Genomic DNA, 19,142 nt, shown 5'->3' with positions numbered 1-19,142 from the left:
AACTGAATAGATGAGGTCTGTTACTCAGAAGAGCTGCTACACATCTGGGATGGAAATACGCATTTAAGAGTATTTGGCACACATAGCGTGAAAACCCTGTGGACGGAGGGTATTGACTGGAGACAAATGCAGTCTAGGGCTGAACCTTGAGGAATTCCAACGTTTAAACACCAAGTAATGGGGGAGATGGCAGAGCACATTGGGAGGGATACACGAGGGAGGTGGGAGGAAGATGAGGAGAATGTGGTGTCAGGGATGCCGACGGGAGAAAGTTTCAAAGAGGGAGGGATGGACTGTATGGAATGGGTCGAAGGTCTAGTAAAATGATGACTGGAAAGTGCCGGTTGGATTTGGCAACATGGCAGCTCTAGAGGACGGTGGAAGAAGCAGATTCAGTGCAGTGGTGGTGGTGGAAGCCAGGCTGGATGAAAGAACTGGAAGTGATGGAGAGATGAGAGAGTATATGTAATGCTTATAATCTTGGCTCTGAATGGAGAGACCAATAGCTAGAGGGAAACGTCAAGTTAAACAAGAGGCTTTTTTTTTTCGCTTTCACAAACATTATTTGAATGCTTATGTAAATGTCTAGGAGAGACACCTGTCGGATGGAGGTTACTGGCGTGGCATGGGTGTTTGGTAGGGAAAGGAAAGAAGGCAATGCAGGTAGGCTTTTGATATCGTAGGTACTATGCTAGGTGATTGGCCCAGTAAGTGATTTATTATTCACAACAGCCCCGTGATGTTGGTATGATTATCCTCGGATACAGATGAGGAAACTGGGGTTAAGTGGAGACAGAGCCAAAGTCTTAATCCAGAACTATTTCATTTCAGAGCTCTCACTTAGAGTCTCTTAGATTTCTTCTCTGGTGGGGTATTAGTCAGTTTGCTAGAGCTGTCATAACAAAGTACCATGGACCTGGTGACATAAATAACAGGAATTAATTTTCTCACTGTCCTGGAGGCCAGAAGTCCAAGATCAAGGTGTTGGCAGGTTTGGCTTCTCCTGAGGCCTGTCTCCTTGGCTTGCAGATGGCCAAGACGTCTTCTCTGTGTCCTCACATGGCCTTTCCTCTGTTCCCACGCATCCCTGACATCTCTCCTATGTCCAAATCTCCTCTTCTTACAAGGATACTGGTCAGACAAGATTAGAGTCTGCTCTAAGGGCCTCATTTTAACTTAATCACCTCTTCAAAGGCATTACCTATCTCCAGGACAGCCATGTTTTGAGATTAGGACTTCCATATATAAATTTTGGGGTGGGGTGGCATTCAGTCCATAACAGATGCCGTCTGTTTTCTTAAAGCATAAGGAAAAGAGTGGTTGTGGGAGAAGTTTTGAAGAGCGTGGAGAGGGATGAAACAGTGATTGCCTAAAGGTCAGTTGAGGCTGGAGATAATTTGTGTATATCGATCCAACCCAATCATTTGTTTTCTGCAGTAATATTCAGGTATAAGGTTAGAGTAAAAATAAGAACTGAGTGCTGTGATGAGGCTGCTGGGTGCTCACATGGGCTTGGTGGCTAGCCAAATGACCCTCTCTTCTGTGCAAAGCTGAAATGTAAATGAGTTTTAGTCACATCCTCAAACACAATTACAGATTACTATATGTCAGGGACCTTTCTGGCTGTCCTCAAACAGTTGCAAACATGAAAGTTAAATAAATCTATGAATTTGTTGCATTCACCAGTGCAAAAATTAGCTTGAACATTTTCCCAACTGGTTCTATATATTGTCTTTCATGATTACTCACCAGTATCTTTGTTCTTCTTTTTCTTCCCCCTTTCTATCTTCACTCATCAATTATTTATTGAGCACGTACTAGATGTCTGGCACTAGGAAGAAAAAGAGTCAACAATCTAGTGTGGGAAACAGATACGTATATGTGCAAAAAAGCCCCCCGGTTATACGTGTTATTATTAAAGTAATAATTTATTTGTTCATTTATCCCACAAATACATCGAGTGCCTACTAAGTGCCAGGCAGTGTGTTAGGCGTGGGATAAGATATGGATAAGATATAGTTTCTGCCTTCAAGAAATTTACAACCTGGTATGGAAAAATAAGCAGGTAAGTAAACAAAAACAATACAATGTGCTGTTTGTAAAATATTAAAAGATCTCAAAGAAGGGAGTGACTTGTTTCTGCTTTCCCTTGCATGTTTGGGCATCCACTGAAAGGAGACATTGCTGAATTCTGACAAAAAATAACTATAAAAATGAACATTCATTTTTTAAAAGACATTTCCGAATGCTTGCTATTGTTGTATATGGACAGATTTGTAGCTCTTGAATTATGAGCAAGCATTGAGTGGGGGATCTATGGCTTTCCTCCTCATTTGAGCATATTGTCCACAACTTGCACTATCAGGTGGTGGAATGATTAACCTTTTTCTGAAATACTCAGCAGAACCTGCTAAATATTAAAGGTTGAGAAAAGTTCTGTTACTGTGATGTTGGGTGAGCAGAAAACATATGCTGGCCTGGCACATATCTCGAATATTTGGGGCTTGAAACTATGTATTAACATGGGGGCTCCCTTTAATGTGATTTTATAAAAGATGATGAACAGCAGATCAACAATGCGGAGAAGAAAATGGATTTTTGTTGATTATGTAATTGAAACATTTTATTTTTTAAAAAATATTTTTTTATTGATTTCAGATAGGAAAGGGAGCGAGAGATAGAAATATCAATGATGAGAGAGAATCATTGATTGGCTGCCTCCTGCACGCTCCCTACTGGGGGATCGAGCCTGCAACCCAGGCATATGCCCTAATAGGGAATCCAGCCATGACCTGGTTCATAGGTTGACGCTCAACCACTGAACTACTCCAGCCAGGCTGTAATTGAAACATTTTTGAAGTGTCACTTATTTTTCCCTTATCTCAGGGAAAAAGTTATTTTTACAACCAGATACTTACTGGATTAATTACGACAATGGATATAATCTTGTTGCTTTCTTCAGAGGTGATGTGCTATATACACACTCCAGGTCTTATCTGCAATCGAGGCTTATTTATGTTGGAAAATACTAAGCATATTGTGGAAATGTGTAGGTAGTTGGAGAGAGAAAAGAGAAATTTGATAAGTGGTATATGTGAGACTTAGAATCAGGGAGCAATAAGAGCTGAACATTGCTTTGATGTCATGCAGTGAACACCCACTCCCTGCCTTTCGACTCCATTTCACAATGGTATTCTAGAGTATGCCATAGTGGAAAGGGCACCAGGGTTTATAAGTTCTAGCCTAGCTCTGCGGTTGACGACCTCATGTGCCTCATTTCCCATCTTTCAAATGAAATGGTTTTGGAAAAGGTCTTTAAGGCCCTTCTAGTTCTGATATTTCATCATCCTGGGATTCTATGTCCCATGCCTATCAAAAGCATTTTGACGTTCTTGGAAGAAGTTACTTAAGCCAGAATTTCAGAATTTCACATCCAGGAGCCTATTTCCATGGGCTGTTGGGAACAGCATGGCCTTGCTTCTCCGGGACTTGATTTGTCTTCTGTTAACTGCTGACAGTGAGCCGTTCCACCTAAAAGGCTCCCTTGGTAGCCTTAAAGATTGAAAGGACAAATGGACAGTGTTGAGAGCTCTGTGGAGGAGGCGACCTGAGAGACGTTGACCATCATGACCCCTTGGGATTTGCAAAGAGGAATGACTAAAACTGGGCCATGCACTGCAGCCAGGTCAAAGGTCAGGTCAGGAATGTGGACAATGCTGGTGACTCCAGGTAGGTCTAGGAGGGTCAATGAGCCTCTTGAGTCCCTCCTGAACGTCGAGGAGATCTGGGAGACCAAGTTCAGAAAGCTTAGGAAGCCTCCTCATTTCTGAAATGTCTTGGAAGAAAAATGTGACATTCATTTTTTTATTACCACCCAAACATTGTATTCTTATTTAATACTAAATTAATCTATTCTAAATATTGTTGCAGTTCAACATTTGCTAAGTACGCTTTTGTGAACACTTCCCGAGTTAAAGGTCTGGTTTCAACTGATGCCATTGTGCAATGGACGCCCTCTATTTTAGGATTTGTACAGTATTGCTGAAAGACCTTTGAGTTTTCTCCTTTAGTTTCAGTTAGGTAATATTAAATATAATTCTCTGGTGGCAGAGATATATGTCTATTATTATTTTGCTAAAAGTAAGCTAACTTGGGAGTGATTATAAAATAATTTGGAGTACTGTCTTTCTTAGTGATAAAAAAAGGTAATGGCTAATTTGTGAAAAAGTTATTAAACCAGATAACTAAAAATAATTTTGTGTTCTGATAACAATTTTAAGAAATTAAAGGTCTTTTTGTAATTGTTTTGGCCATGGAATTCCAGCAAAAATTTACATATTTTTAAAAAATACTGATTAAATTCCTGTATCTGATCATTAAAACTAATAACTGTATAGCTAATACACAGTACAAGATGATTCCTCTTCTTTTTCTTTTTTTGTTTTTTGTTTTTGTTTTGTTTTGTTTCTATCTAGTTGCTTCCAAGATCCGGTACTTACAGGAATATCATAACCGGGTTCTCCACAACATTTACCCCGTACCTTCAGGAACAGATATTGCAAACACCCTGAAATACTTTTCTCAGACCTTGTTAAGGTAAGCTTTAAAATATCCTCTACTTTGGAAGAATTTCTAGGTAGGACTGCTGAACTGATTGGGATTTAGATTTTGATGGAACTGAATGTTTCGAAGGACCTTACGTTTTCTAGTGCTCTGCCAGAAGAGTCTGGGCTTAGGTCCCTGGGTGTCTATAGCAGATCCGATCACAGGCCCGAGTGAAAGAAAATCAGGGTTGCATGGCTTCTGCCTGCGTCCCTCAGTAGAACGTCTTATCAAGAGATTTATATGGTGATAAAAGTTATGTGTCTGGCAGTAAATAGAGAGTAGGCTTAAAAGAAGAAACTGTAGTGCCAACATTAAGAATAGGAGAAGCACATACGGTCTTAAAGAAAATCAGAATTATGTAGCATTTTAGGTTCATCAGTAGTATTTCGTTCTGATGTATAATATCTAGTATTAACATATATTATGTGGTACAATATATGGTAATAACAGTTATTTTTAATTTGTGTGACACTTCAAGTGTTCACCATACTTTACCATTGACATGGAAACTCTCTGGAGGTCCAGGAAACAACAAATCCTGTCTGCTTTTACCGTAACGTAGTGACAGGAGGGACCTATCTGCTTCTCAGTTCTCATCAGGAAAAACAAGCCTTTCAAGAAAAGACTCAATCACTTGGGAAATAACATCCAGGAAGTGAGGGGAACACTTTATTTTCCGTTAAACTCTAAGGCTAAGTCTCTTCCGTTACCGTGGTCTTCTCACTCCAAATCTGGTTTTGGAAACACATAGCTTTGACCTGCTACTGTTTCTTTAGCTGTATAACAGCAAAAGTTTGGTAAGACAGGTACTAGGTAGGGAAAGAACACCAATTTGGAATGACCGCAGCGGCACTGGAGTTCACTGTGGTTGGAGGCTTTGCGTAGGCAGACTGAACGCTTTGTAGAAAGAAGCTGCATGCAGTCAAGTCAGTTACTAGCCTTCTACAGCCCTGCTATCACTTTGTTCCTATCTTTGGAGTATCTTTTCTTCTTTAAAACCTTTAGTGTCCCTGTTCTGTCTTAAAGGGATTCTGTTGATCAGATTCATAGATTTCACACTTGCATGGTAAGTTTAGGGCCTTGTTATAGGATATTTCCCTTATTTTCAAATTGCCGTGGAATGGTTAGCTCAGTTTTCATAGTAATAATCAGATAAATTTATGCACAAAGGCATCTGATTCTGTTCTCTTGAATTCTCCTTTTGCCTTTGAGGTCAGTGTCCTCAGTGGGAAACACTTTCCTTTATCACAAATTTTGAAAGTTCTCGCATGGAGAGGTACTTCTCAGTAAGAAGCAAATTCTGAATTCCATTTGCAAAGAAACTGTGACATCCTAGTTGGCACTTGGAGCTTACTGCATAGGTCTTAGTCATTGTGCCAAAAAGTTAAGAAATTTAGGATACTGAAGTAATGTTTGCAAGACAGGAAGGTTCCATTTTCTTGGGCAATAGAATATGGTCATGGGTCATAGCATTTTTTTTAAAGGTCATAGCATTTTAATGATCAAACTGATATTAAGGTATTTTGTTCAAGCGGCTGTTGGAGAAGATTCTATGCAATTGAGCCAAGTCCATTTTCAAAGGGAGACATCAACAGCTACCACTAGTAATAATACTAACGATAGCTATCATAATCATAGTAACATTGTATAATAATAATAGTAATTATATGTGTCAAGCACTATTCTAAGCACTTTTCATGTATCATCTCATTTAATTAATCCCTTATAATAATTCTATGCAATAGTGTATTATTAAAAATTTTTCAGTTACAGTTTATACTCAATATTATTTTGTATTGGTTTCAGGTATATGGCATGATGGTTAGGCAATCATAGCCTTTTATATAATTTTTACATTCAGAAGCACTTCTTGCTTTTAGAATTCAGATACTTGGAAGGAAATAAGAAGAAAGAATTAGAGGTGACTTTTCATAGAGTAACCCCCTGTCTTTCTATTAGGATATTGTCAAGGATGCTAAAATTATTATTATTATTATGATTAAAATATGCAACTTGAAGTTTCAGTAGTTTCATTTGAGTCAGAATTGCATTTTTAGAGTAATAGTCCTCTGGTATTCTTGCATGCATATAACTCTCATTGATTTCAGTAGACTTTTGTACATATTTCCAAAGGCAGTAATTATCCTCGCTGTTTAACTTCAATTAATTTAATCCACAGGAGAGGAGAGATTATGTTTAGCATAACTGACTAGATCAGCAGTTGAATAGTCCACATATGTCCATTTAGCTGATAATTAGACTCAGGATAGAGTTCATGGAGGTTCCCTAAACTCTAGGTTAGTGGAAGGCGAGTCTTATGTGTTATTCAGCTTGCTAGCACTCGAGCCTAGTGCAGTGTTTGGTCCTTAGAAGAAGATCAGTATATGTTTGTTGATTTGAATTGACTTTGGTTCATATTTCACCTATTGTAGGGACCCTTCTAGTGCATTGACTTCATCTAACCTGGGATCTTGGGTAAAATTTCATCTGAATTCTGATTTGTACTCATTTTAATTTAGTAGGAACCTAAGTGTAAGAATGGACACACAGTTTGCACACAACTTCAGGGTTTAGTTTTTTTGTTTGCTTTTAGTATTAGAAGCAACTATGAAGATCATCTAACTTAATCCCCCCTCACTGCTGCCAGAGGTGTCTGTCCGTAATTAGAAGCATTCAGGGCCATGTTTTAAACATCTAAGGTCTTTGAGGTTCTTGCCTTTTACCTGGCAGAATATTTAAAGGTTTCCAGTCTTCCCATGTTAAACATTCTCTCTCTTCTGGTGCCATTCAAGCTGGTAGTACAGAACATCTTTTTTAAAAATCATTAAGTTTGAGGAAAGTAACTTGCTGCTAACTCTTTAGAAAAAGTTTAATATGTTTTTAAAAGGGATTCTAGCCTCAGTTTGATATCATAATTGAATTATAATGTCTGATCACTTAGGAGGAGTATATAACTCTTCAAATTACTGATTTGAACTCTACAGAGAAGCTTTAGAGCATAGCATGATCAAAGAAATTTTGTTTGGTGCATAAAGTCAACGCAAGTCAGCATTTATAATCTTAGAGAACGTTTATTTTATGTATTAATTTTCTGTGCTATAAATACCTCGGGGCAACTTCTCATCTTTACCAGCACCCACAGAGATCTTTTCTTGATTTCTCTTGATGTTGGAAGTAAATGCTTGATAAAGAGGATCTCGGGAGGGAGAAGGAAAGGTGAAAAGTTGGATGCTGAGTCAAACTCTTCTGAGCAGGACATTCTTAATATTCTTTTTGGTTGGATGTACAGACCTCGGGAAAGAATTTCAAACGGGGAAGTTGTTTTTATGATTCCCAAGTTAGGCAGTTTGGTTGGGGAAATAGGTGTGTGTGTGTTTTTCTGAATAAAACTCACAAAACATCATAAAATCACAACACATTGTACATTTATTTATTCATGAGCCCTTCTTAAGTTTTTCCACAAGTGAAAACATTTCCTTACATTGAAACATGAATGGTAATTTAAAGCTGGTTTCATGGATAACTCATCCTCAGCCATTTTTTCCCCCTCAGTTTCACCTACTTATTAAATCTGAAGGCAGTGAGAGAGAAGTTTTACTGTTTTAGTGCCGACATTCTTCCCTCCCTGCATGTCTGAAGTTGTTGCTGCTATCATTTGGGAATGCCGCATATACAGGAAGGGAAAAATATCAAAATAGAGTCTCCAAAGTTGATTTACTAGTATTTGTCAAATTATATCAAACTTTGGAAAAATAGCAACATATATTTGAAAATATAATGTGCTGTATTTTCCCTACCAAGGAAAAGTTTGATGAGAGCACTGTACTTGATTGAAAGGATAGTATTAATATATGATAAAGAGAACATTTTATTCTCAATGGCAAAGTGTTGTTGTTTTTTTTTATACCACTGCTGTAAGATCCACATCTTATAAATTTGGAAAGATGATGGTAGTCGGCTAATTGAGGGCTGAAGTTTGGGAAACAATATTTCTGACATATCCATTGTGATTCTAAAGGTATTTTCAGCTGGATAGAATCCTATAGTATTAAAATAGTTTTTTTGTGGTGACTGGGCTTATTATCAAGAATATAACATTTAAAGGTATTTTTAGGAGTAATTGAATTATGTGAGGAAAGTATAAAGCTTGATGGAAAATGATGATATTTATATTAGATGTAGACAGGCAAGGGTAACTGGAATGTTGATATTATCCCATTGTAAAGTAGAAGCTTACAAAGTTAAATACATCACACACAAAAAAGGTAAATTAAATCCCTTTAAAAGTTAAAAAAAAACCTTACACTAAATTTTAAGTTATTTATTGCTAAGAAGTGTTACATAATTATTCTGAAATTATTTTTATTATTATTGATTGTTTTTCCCTCGACATTGGGGAACAGAAGACAAAGGAAATCGAGGTAAATTAGGCACATGGAAAACAAAAAGCATGTAGTTATTTTTCTGACATTGTAACATATTTTGCACTAAGAGTAAATAAAAATAAATGTAAATTTGGAATAGCAAGCATGCTTGACACTAACCAATTCTTCACCCCACTGTAAAATTTATAAATGTAATATCATTAACTAAGAACTTAGTAATATTTTATTCACATAGAATAAGTGTAAAACAAGGTTATTTTTATGTAATGAAGCGTTTATAAATTGTTATGTTTTGATTAACATATAAAAGCACGTAAGTGCAGCAGATATTATCATTATAATGTATAGCTATTGTCTTTAATGATAAATAGTATAACCTCATTTTAAAAAATCTAAACATTTGGCTATGTAGTTATTTTTTCTATTTTTAAATTAACAACTTTTCTGCTTTATCGCTTTTACTAAAAGGTTTTTATTTAAAAATGAAGGCTAAAAGAAAGCCAATATATTTTTTATAATTTATTTTTATTCCCCTTAAACTTTTTGTTAACTTTCTAAATTATCTTTCCTCTAGTTTTTAGTGAGTTTTGTTGAATAATAACGTAAGTAGCAGCAGTAATATATGAGACCTTATTGTATGATATGCAGCTACCTGGCAGATACTGCTTGCTTAGTCTTTAGAATTTTGAAGGTAACTATTTAATAAACCATTATTTGTATTCATAGAATAAAATGTTTCCTCCCCAACATGCAAAATTAAAAACACACACATAAATAACCATTATCATTAGTTCACAAACATATGCTACGGACCATTTAATATATATTATTTTACAGCTTTTCCAATGTAGTTTAGCTAACATTTTAGAAATATGTATTATTTCTAAATTCATATGCCTGTTTAAACTTCATTATCTCAAATGATACTGACAGAATGTCATGAAACAGTATCATAATATACATATAGACATTATTTTGATGCAATAAACATGTGATTTTTAAGACTTTCTTAATAAACACACATGTTTATTCTTTGCTAAAACATGTTTCTGCAAGTGCCATACCTATATTTTGCAAGTTTTATTTACCTGATTAAGAAAGTCTTGCTAAAAACTTCCTTTGTTTTGAAAGCTTTTTAAAATTAAGAATAAAATCCCTATCTTGGTAGACAAGCTGCTACTTTTCCTTCCAGGAAACTTCTTCACCAGATCGATAAACTGTAAAACATGGGTTTGGCACTGAAACATGCATTTTTATATTTTTGCTCCTTACTAACCAGATAACACATGAGATGCAATGCAACTTCCGCAAAGTAAACCTTGCCTTATTGGTATCTGAGTACGAAGCTGTGTGACCTAGATTTGCAGATGCTCCTGGTGTGGCAATTGCATCTTATGTGGGATATATCTGGTGTTTTATTATTTGTTTTAGAGTGTCATTTCAATGTAATGTGCTGTTCTTTGTGTCTTTGTTGTCTCTTTTTTTTCTTTGTCCCCCCAACAGCATTTTGTCCCGCACAGGGAAGAAGGAAAGTCAAGATGCCTCCAATTTGGCAGTGCCCATGACCATGTGTCTTTTTCCTGTGCCATTCCCACTCACCCCATCTCTAAGACCGCAGGTCAGTTCCATCAACCCTACTGTTACTCGCTCCCTCCTTTACAGCGTCCTGCGAGATGCTCCCTCTGAACGCAGCCTGCAAAGTCGTGATGCTCACTTGTCAGACTACCCTTCTTTGGACTATCAAGGCCTCTACGTGACTTTGGTGACTCTCCTGGATCTAGTTCCTTTACTACAGCATGGCCAACACGGTGAGCATTTACTCGAAAACTTTGAGGATGTACGTGTATATTTATGGAAGCTGGAGACTGTTGTTATTGGAATAAATTGCTTGAAAGGTCTCTGTGTGGCTAAAGCCTTTCATACACTGAAATTTAATTATGATGTTTTCCATCCTAACATCTCGCTGTTCTATGGCCAGAGGGATGCTATCCAAGTGGGTCTGAATTGGGGGCGATAGGGCCGGGGAGAAGAGAAAGACTATAACAGGAATATATCTCTTCTTCCCTGATCTGCTTATCATGGAAGCTCTTGTTGAAATGATTTGGGAGCTAAGACTTAAAAAGTTGCCCCCTTGAAAATGTAAGAGGTGGAGCTTGAAGAGCAGGTCAAATGCACTGACTTAATTCTGTGATTTTTTGGGGGCCACATCACAGAATCTCTCTGGGACTCATTTTTCCTGTCTTTAAACCCAGGAAATTAGATAAGAAGAAATCTCTAAAGAAAAAGAAATCTCTAAGAAGTGTTGCAAATGTAGCTAACAACCAGTAGTTAATTACAAAATGTTGGCTATGTGGTAGAATGCTGTATATGGTGTACAGTGAACAATATCAGTGTTGTCTTACGACAGAAGCCCGAGAACATGCTTCTTAATTCTTCCCTTTCTTCTGGGTGTCTTTATTCAATTTCATTATCTTGTTGCTTACCAAATTCTTCTAACCCATAAAAACTAGTCCAGTAATATCTACTGCTCAACCATTCAGTGTTATAGTTGGGTGAATCAAATGGGAAACCATACAGTAAGAAAAGGGATTTTTGCAGAAAATGAACTTTTAAAATGCCAGTTTTCTTAACTTGAAAGCAATGAGAATTTGGTTTCTGGAAGGATGATACCAAAGTTTCACTGTACAGAAATATTGGAATTTGGGAAATGGGTGGGTGATGAGGAGTTATTTTGCTTTTTAGTTATGACTAACTCTCCTGTGAAAATGCTTCATGGTTTATTTAGTAAGATGTGTTCCTAATTTAAAAACAAATCTACTTTCATAAAAATGATGAAATGATTATTATTGAATTTGTTTTTGCTTGTATTAACAATTCTGTATGATAGTGAATATAAAAACTTAGAAATTTGTAAGCTTGCTTATCATATAATTTTGTAGCTGTTTTAAGCCAAGTCACTTTTATTGTGATCCTACCCCGGCTCAGAACTTAAAGGAGATGACCCTTTGAACAGAAGGCTGCCAGAGTTGATTGTGTGGTGAGCTTGTCAGTGCTTGTCCTTTGTGACTCCAGTCCTGAGGTCATCCTGGACCTGTCTGTCCTGGGCTGGGCCACTGTGTTAGGCAGCTGATCTTTATCTTCAGAGGCCCTTGATTAAGATAGAAGCATTCACTTTGGTGACTCACAACTCATGTAATTGCAATTAATGTGTAAATTATGACAATTTCAGGGGGGATGATTTGTATTTTTGCTTTTATACCCACAGCTATTTTGTGACTTTTCACTGTTATGTATATACCGAGCTCTTGTTCTGCATAACAAAGCTTGAAAGATAGGGGGAACCTCACTAGACCATCCCTTAGAGGTTACAAACAGTACAGCATTGTTTCTCTGAGCGTGGTCTGAACAACATCAGAATCGCTGAGGAATCTTGAAACATGGAATTCTGGGTCCCAAGCCAGGATTTCTGAATAAGAATCACTGAATTTTTAACTAGCGCTCTGGATGATTCTCTTGTACACCAAGTTTGAGAACCAACTGCGGCTAGGGCTAGAGGCTGTGTCTGCACCGGGGCAGCGCAGTGTTCCCGGAAGAGTCCCATTTTTGTCTCAGTTCAGCCTAGTAAGTCTTAGGAAATCTTGGACAATCACTCCCCTCTTCCAGGCCTCAGTTTCCTCATATGAAGAATATTCCAGGTGGGCTCTCAGGCCCCTTTCTGTGAGAATGTTCTGGAAGTAGGCTAAAACGCAGCTGAGGTGTCTTTTTATGCACAGCCTCAGTTAACTACTAGTGAACCACCTGTGGATTTCCTGCGTCTTCACTGGGAACCCAAGGTTGACTGACCTTGCTCCCAGGTATAGTGTGGCCACATCTTCTCTGTTGACAGTTGATTGCTTGCTGAGATGGCACCTTAATTTTAATGAAAATCAGAAATGACATTAGGCACTAAGAAGGTAAATCTGCAAAACAAGTCTAATAGTTTTCTTTTATAATGAATATGGAAACCATCAAAATCTTCATTGTCAAGTCAGTAGCTGATGACCTATATTTTGGGAGGTCTAGAATTCAAAATACACATTCAGTGCAATGGGATTTGATCTACATGCATTCTAAAGCTAAATAGTTATGTTTTTTCAAATTTCCTCTATTTTTACTCCTTGTGCAGGTAATAATAATCATAATAATACAAACATTAATAAAATGGCTAATATATGCAGAACGCACATTATGTATTATGTTAAGCACTTTACATTTATCTCACTTAAAGCTCCTAACAATCTTTTTAATGAAGTGAGGTAGGTACTGTTCCTATCCCCATTTAAAAATGTTGATAGATTATTATTAGGTGGCACGTTCATCTGTGATAATCGATAACTAAATACTCAGGGACATGCAGCAGTAGTTTACGGCTTCCTTTCTTTGGTGCATCTGAAATCTGCCCTGGTGCTGGGAGATGCAAATTACCTTATTGCCCAAGACTCCAGATGTAGGAAGATTGTAGTTTGGTTATGCATTAGAAATAGCCTGTTTTTGATTTTATTTTTGTTAATCCTCACCTGAAGATATTTTTCCATTGATTTTTTAGAGAGAGTGGAAGGGAGTGGGAGAGACACACAGAGAGAAACATCAACGTGAGAGAGACACATCGATTGGTTGCCTCCTGTGCATGCCCCAAAATACGTGCCCTTGACCAGGAATTGAACCCAGGACCCTTCAGTCCACAGGTCAATACTCTATCCACTGAGCAAAACTGGCTAGGGCTAGCCTGGGTTTATTTCCACTCCTGCCATTGACTTTTCTAAAACTTCCAGTGAGAAAATAGTTTAACATCCTGTGCCACAGTCATCTTGTGTAAAAAAAATGGAGGTAAGAATGCTGGAAGGATTTCGGGATTCATTAGCCCATGGATAGTGTTTCTAATTTATAAAATTGAGGAGTAATATGAATAACAAGTATTACTAAAGCTTGGTAAAGTATTGAGGAAAAGCTCATGTACTAGATATTTATTTGTCTTAGTGCAGTCATTTATTGAGCAAATGCTGTATACTTATTATACTGAGTAGTATGTTTTAGAACTTTTAATAGGAAGGGAACAATAGTTGCTTATAATTTAAATCAGTTCATAAAAACTTAGAATGTATAATTAGCATATTTTGTTAAATGGCAAAATATTCAGTGGCTGATTACTTAATTTTCTTTTGTAGATCTTGGACAGTCAATATTTTATACAACCACGTGTTTGCTGCCCTTTCTCAATGATGATATTCTGAGTACTTTGCCCTACACGATGATATCAACATTAGCTACCTTCCCTCCATTTCTGCACAAGGATATTATTGAATATCTTAGCACATCTTTCCTACCAATGGCTATATGTAAGTTCAATCTTACCTAATACCAGATTATTTTTACATATTGTACAAATGGAAATTGCTTTTGTTGTTTGAGGTTATAAATTTTCAAGATTATAATGAAATCACTCGCTATGGACATGTGCCATGATTTAAATTCAGTCACTTCAGCATGAATATTATGATGAAAACCAAAGATGTGGAAGACGATTATACCTTAGAATTGTTTTATTCACATAGTTTGATCTTATGCAATAGGAAGAGAGAACATGACAAGGCACAGTTTATGTTTCCTAAATATAAATTATGGTATTTTTTTGCCACTTGAGACAAAAAGGTGGAGAGAATATTGCCTCAGTTGTAGAAATTGTTATCTTTTGCATTTGAAGGCTGTAAGGTCTGATGGGAAGAGCAATAGATAAAGTCAGGATATGTAGATTCTATCTAGGCTCAGTTCTATCCATAATCTGCTGTGTGATGTTTGGCAACTCACATAGTTGAAACAACATCTCCAGAATGATGAGAGCATCAGCTTTCTCTCACAGGGGTGTTGTGGTGATAAAGTGAATCAAAATATATGAAAACACCTTGAAAACAGTTAAGGCTTGAGACTCATGTGCAAGTATTGTCAGAAACATGGAACTGATTTGAATTCTATTTTGCTTTTGTAGACTTAGTTCTTCAGGCTTTCCAGACATGAGAGCAAAGAGAAAAAAAGTTGTGTTGTAGCTTTTATGATAAAAATCCTCCTAAAATAGTTTTTGTAGAAATGGATTATGAATTATCTATGTTTCAGTGAATAGTCTGAAATTATTATGTTATAGCTTGAGGGCTTAAATAGATCTCAATTCAAATCATAGCTCTACTACCAACTAGCTGTGTGACTTTAGGCAAGTTAACTAACCTTTCTGTTTCTTACCTGTAAAATGAAAATAATAATAATGGCTGCTTCATGGGGTTGTTGTGATAATTGAGCTGTTGATTATGCTAACAGATTGATAAGATACTAGCACAATGCCTAGTGTTCAATAAGTGTTAGTTTATTTCTCTCCTTCTCTCAACTTTTGTTCTATAAAAATACCTTTATTGGTCACATTCAATTCCTAGTGGTCATTTTTCACCATTTTAATGTTATGTATTTATGATCTCATTAAAGTTGCTGCTCTGTAAATATATGTACCTTTGAACCACATTTATGTATTTTATAATCAAGTTTAATTTTAGCTATGGAATTATAATTTTCATGTCTTTTAAGCAAAGAGTTTGATTTCTGACTAAATTATGTAGTGATTGAAAAAATTAGCAGACTGATTATACCATTCAAGTAATAGAATATTTAACCATTTTCTTTTTTTGTTCTGTTTATCCTTACGGACAAGTACTTGTTTATGGCTATAGTCTTAGAAAGGGATGACCATTTAGAAAAAATAGCAGGTGAGGCTGCATTTTTGTAATAATTAATCCAAATCACTGTATTCCTACTTTTTTAGGAATAAGTTAATTTGGGGAGAGGCACTGCATCTACCAGGCCTCTGAAGTTACACTTAAGACTGTTCAGGCATTGGGACAGCTGACAATTTGTTCTTTACCCTTGATTAATTTCTACTTAATTAGAAACACAGACCCCAAAACATGCCGTGCAGTCACACTGAAATTCTAATGTATTTAAGTGTGTGAACTGTGGCAACTGAGGAGGACAAAAGAGTAAATTTACTTTATAACATATGTGCGAATTTTAATGCTTATTTATGGAGTAACTTGCTATTCATTTACCGATATGAACAAGTCTTTATGTGTCTGAGACTTCGTTTTTATCAACTGTAAAGGAGGGGTTTGAAAAAAATGTTCCCTCTCTAAGGTTATCTCTGGCATTAATAATCTATGTGAAATAACGTCAATCTTATTTTATGTCAGACGCATATCTCCTGCTAACCCAATTGCTGATCTGGTTCATTTATTTTGTTGCTCTAGTTTTAGATTCTTAGTTCTGATTTTCGTTTCTCTTCATCATTCCTGTCGTTCAATGATAGCCAGTTTTTTTCATCTTTAAATCTTTGAAAAATAAATTGTAGTACTCACCTTAAAGTCAAATTTTATTAAATGATTCAAGTGTTTCTTTTGTTCCTTCACAAGGGAGGTACAAAGACAGACCCATAGATAGAGGGGTCAGGTTCTAGATTAATCACGTTAAAATGAACTGATGTGAGAATGTGTGTCTGATGCTTGCATCCGTGTTGTTTCTATTCTTTGGAAATTGTTTCAGTGTCTAGAAATTCTAACTGAATCAAGAGAGTAGTGTTTAACTTCTTCCAGAATATTATTTCAGGACTGAGGTGTTAGGATGAAGGATATTGCATTTTCTGAATACTTGATGAAGTCTTTAAAACAAAGACACTTTTTCCTCAAAAAATTAAAAATGGAACTCCCATTTGACCCAGTAATCCCACTTCTAGGAATATATCCCAAGAAATCAGAAACACCAATCAGAAAGGATATATGCGCCCCTATGTTCACAGCAGCACAATTTACCATAGCTAAGATTTGGAAACAGCCTAAGTGCCCATCAGCAGATGAGTGGATTAAAAAACTGTGATACATCTACACAATGGAATACTATGCTGCTGTAAAAAAGAAGGCACTCTTACCATTTGCAATAGCATGGATGGACCTGGAGAGCATTATGCTAAGTGAAATAAGCCAGTTGGAGAAAGAGAAATATCATATGATCTCACTCATTTGTGGAATATAATAAGCAACATAAACTGATGAACAAAAAGAGAGCCAGAGGGGAAAAAAATTTAGAATATAAAACAAAGACACTTTTATCTCTTTGGTATGGTCTTCTCAAGGTCAAATGTAAAACATGGACAGTTTTTCAGGTATTAAATGATTATGTCATTAAGGGCCTAGAAGATGACATTCTGAGCTCTAACATGGGTCTTATGAGGTATCACAGTTCTTTCAGTTTAAGGGCCATCCATGGACATCAGTTGTGTCCTTCATGTCATTTTGTCAATAAACCAATTACTGTGCTTCTATTTTAAAGAAGTCCTTTTGAGGTGCAACAGAGCAAATTGCAGTTTATTATGAAAATTTCCTTTGACATAACCTTTTCTTTTTAACGCCTTCCATAAATAAGATATACTTCTTTTTATTCCAAGTTTGTGCAGTAGGCTTTGTTTATAAATAAAACATATATATTAAGGAGTTACTGAGAATTGAAAAAATCATTTGCATTTCACCATGGAAACCTCTTTTTTTTCCAATAAAGAATCTGTGATTTGTGGACTGAATTGAAATATGGTTGGTGGGAAGATGATACTTTGGCAAAGAAGAGAAAAAGCTGACCCCTAATGAACATTAATTGATGTAGGCTTTGTTATTTCAAAGATAATAATAAAGCTGAACAGTTATGTCAGTGAAAGATGCTTCTGGTCTATGTTGGTAGCCAGGACTGTGCAGTCTCATCTAGTTTCTTTCTAAGTTAAATTTATCCCCAAAGCTCTAGCTCAGTGGTTCTCAACCTTCCTAATACCACGACCCTTTAATACAGTTCCTCATGTTGTGGTGACCCCCAACCATAAAATTATTTTCGTTGCTACTTCATAACTGTAATTTGCTACTGTTTTGAATTATAATGTAAATATCTGATATGCAGGATGTATTTTCATTGTTACACATTGAACATAATTAAAGCATAGTGATTAATCACAAAAAACAATATGTAATTATATATGTGTTTTCCAATGGTCTTAGGTGACCCCTGTGAAAGGGTCATTCGACCCCAAAGGGGTCGCGACCCACAGGTTGAGAACCACTGCTCTAGCTGGTTTGGATCAGTGGATAGAGCATCGGCCTGTGGACTGAAGGGTCCTGGGTTCAATTCCAGTCAAGGGCACATGCCCAGGTTGTGGGCTCGATCCCCAGTAGGGGGCATGCAGGAGGCAGCCGATCAATGATTCTCTCTCATCATTGATGTTTCTAGCTCTCTCTCCCTCTCCCTTCCTGAAATCAATAAAGTATATATTTTTTAAAAATTTACCCCCAAAGTCACTTACCCTCAGGGAAAATAAAGGTTCATTTAGATCTTTGCATTGACTTCAAAGCAATTGTCTGACTTAAGTGAGTACCTGGTTCCTGACCATTGGCCCTGGATTATTTTTTATTCTACTAACACTACAGAGGATGTGCGTTATGTTCCTGTGATCTCCCAAAATCTAATAAACATATTTTAAAAAGACAGTAAAAAACCAAAATATGATATTGATGGTTTTGGGGTATTTTTTCATATATAAACTCTGTTTTATTGGCTAATGATTGTTTTTAGTAAGGTAGGCCTACCATATTTTAAGAGTTTATTGTTGAAAAAGAACCAAGATGGCGGCATAGGCGAACACCTATACTTGCTGCCACATCAAAATAACAACTAAAAGGCAGAACAACTACCACCCAGACCTGCGGGAAAACTGGCTAAGTGGAAGTTCCACACTAGAGAGGTGATGAGAGTGCACTGAGACTGGCAAGAGGTGTGGAGGTGCCGAAAGTGCTGGCCCCTGGATGTGCTGCTCTTTTAATCGGGAGGGAGATACAAGCTCCTGCTTGCTCTGAACTCCAGTTCCGGGTGAGACTCTGGGGGACCCAGACACACACAGGGAGAAACTGGACTGTCTGGCATCGGATCAGGAACGTGATGGCGGCTTTCTCTCAGAGGTGCTCGCAGTGATCATTGTTCCTGCACGGGGGCACGGGATGCGGAGACCCGGGGACCTCTCCAGTGCAGGGCTGACTGGCAGCCATTGCT

The 19,142-nt window shown here is 36.9% G+C and overlaps 1 protein-coding gene across 4 annotated transcripts in view; it reads left to right on the top strand.

The window, feature by feature from the left end:
- The window catches only part of UNC79 (unc-79 homolog, NALCN channel complex subunit), a 226,932-nt gene that overhangs the window by 38,711 nt on the left and 169,079 nt on the right, over nucleotides 1-19,142 (top strand). For 3 of the 4 annotated variants that reach the window (XM_059687253.1, XM_059687233.1, XM_059687224.1), the window contains exons 2-4: nucleotides 4,476-4,596; nucleotides 10,494-10,798; nucleotides 14,195-14,365. In XM_059687253.1, the coding sequence (XP_059543236.1) occupies nucleotides 4,476-4,596; nucleotides 10,494-10,798; nucleotides 14,195-14,365 (597 nt within the window). The remainder of the gene's footprint in view (nucleotides 1-4,475; nucleotides 4,597-10,493; nucleotides 10,799-14,194; nucleotides 14,366-19,142) is intronic. The other variant, XM_059687243.1, reaches the window with a different exon arrangement.

This window comes from Myotis daubentonii, chromosome 1 (assembly GCF_963259705.1).
Source record: "Myotis daubentonii chromosome 1, mMyoDau2.1, whole genome shotgun sequence".
In the NCBI taxonomy this organism is placed as follows: Eukaryota; Metazoa; Chordata; class Mammalia; order Chiroptera; family Vespertilionidae; genus Myotis; species Myotis daubentonii.
This window is presented reverse-complemented; position numbering and strand designations above follow the sequence as displayed.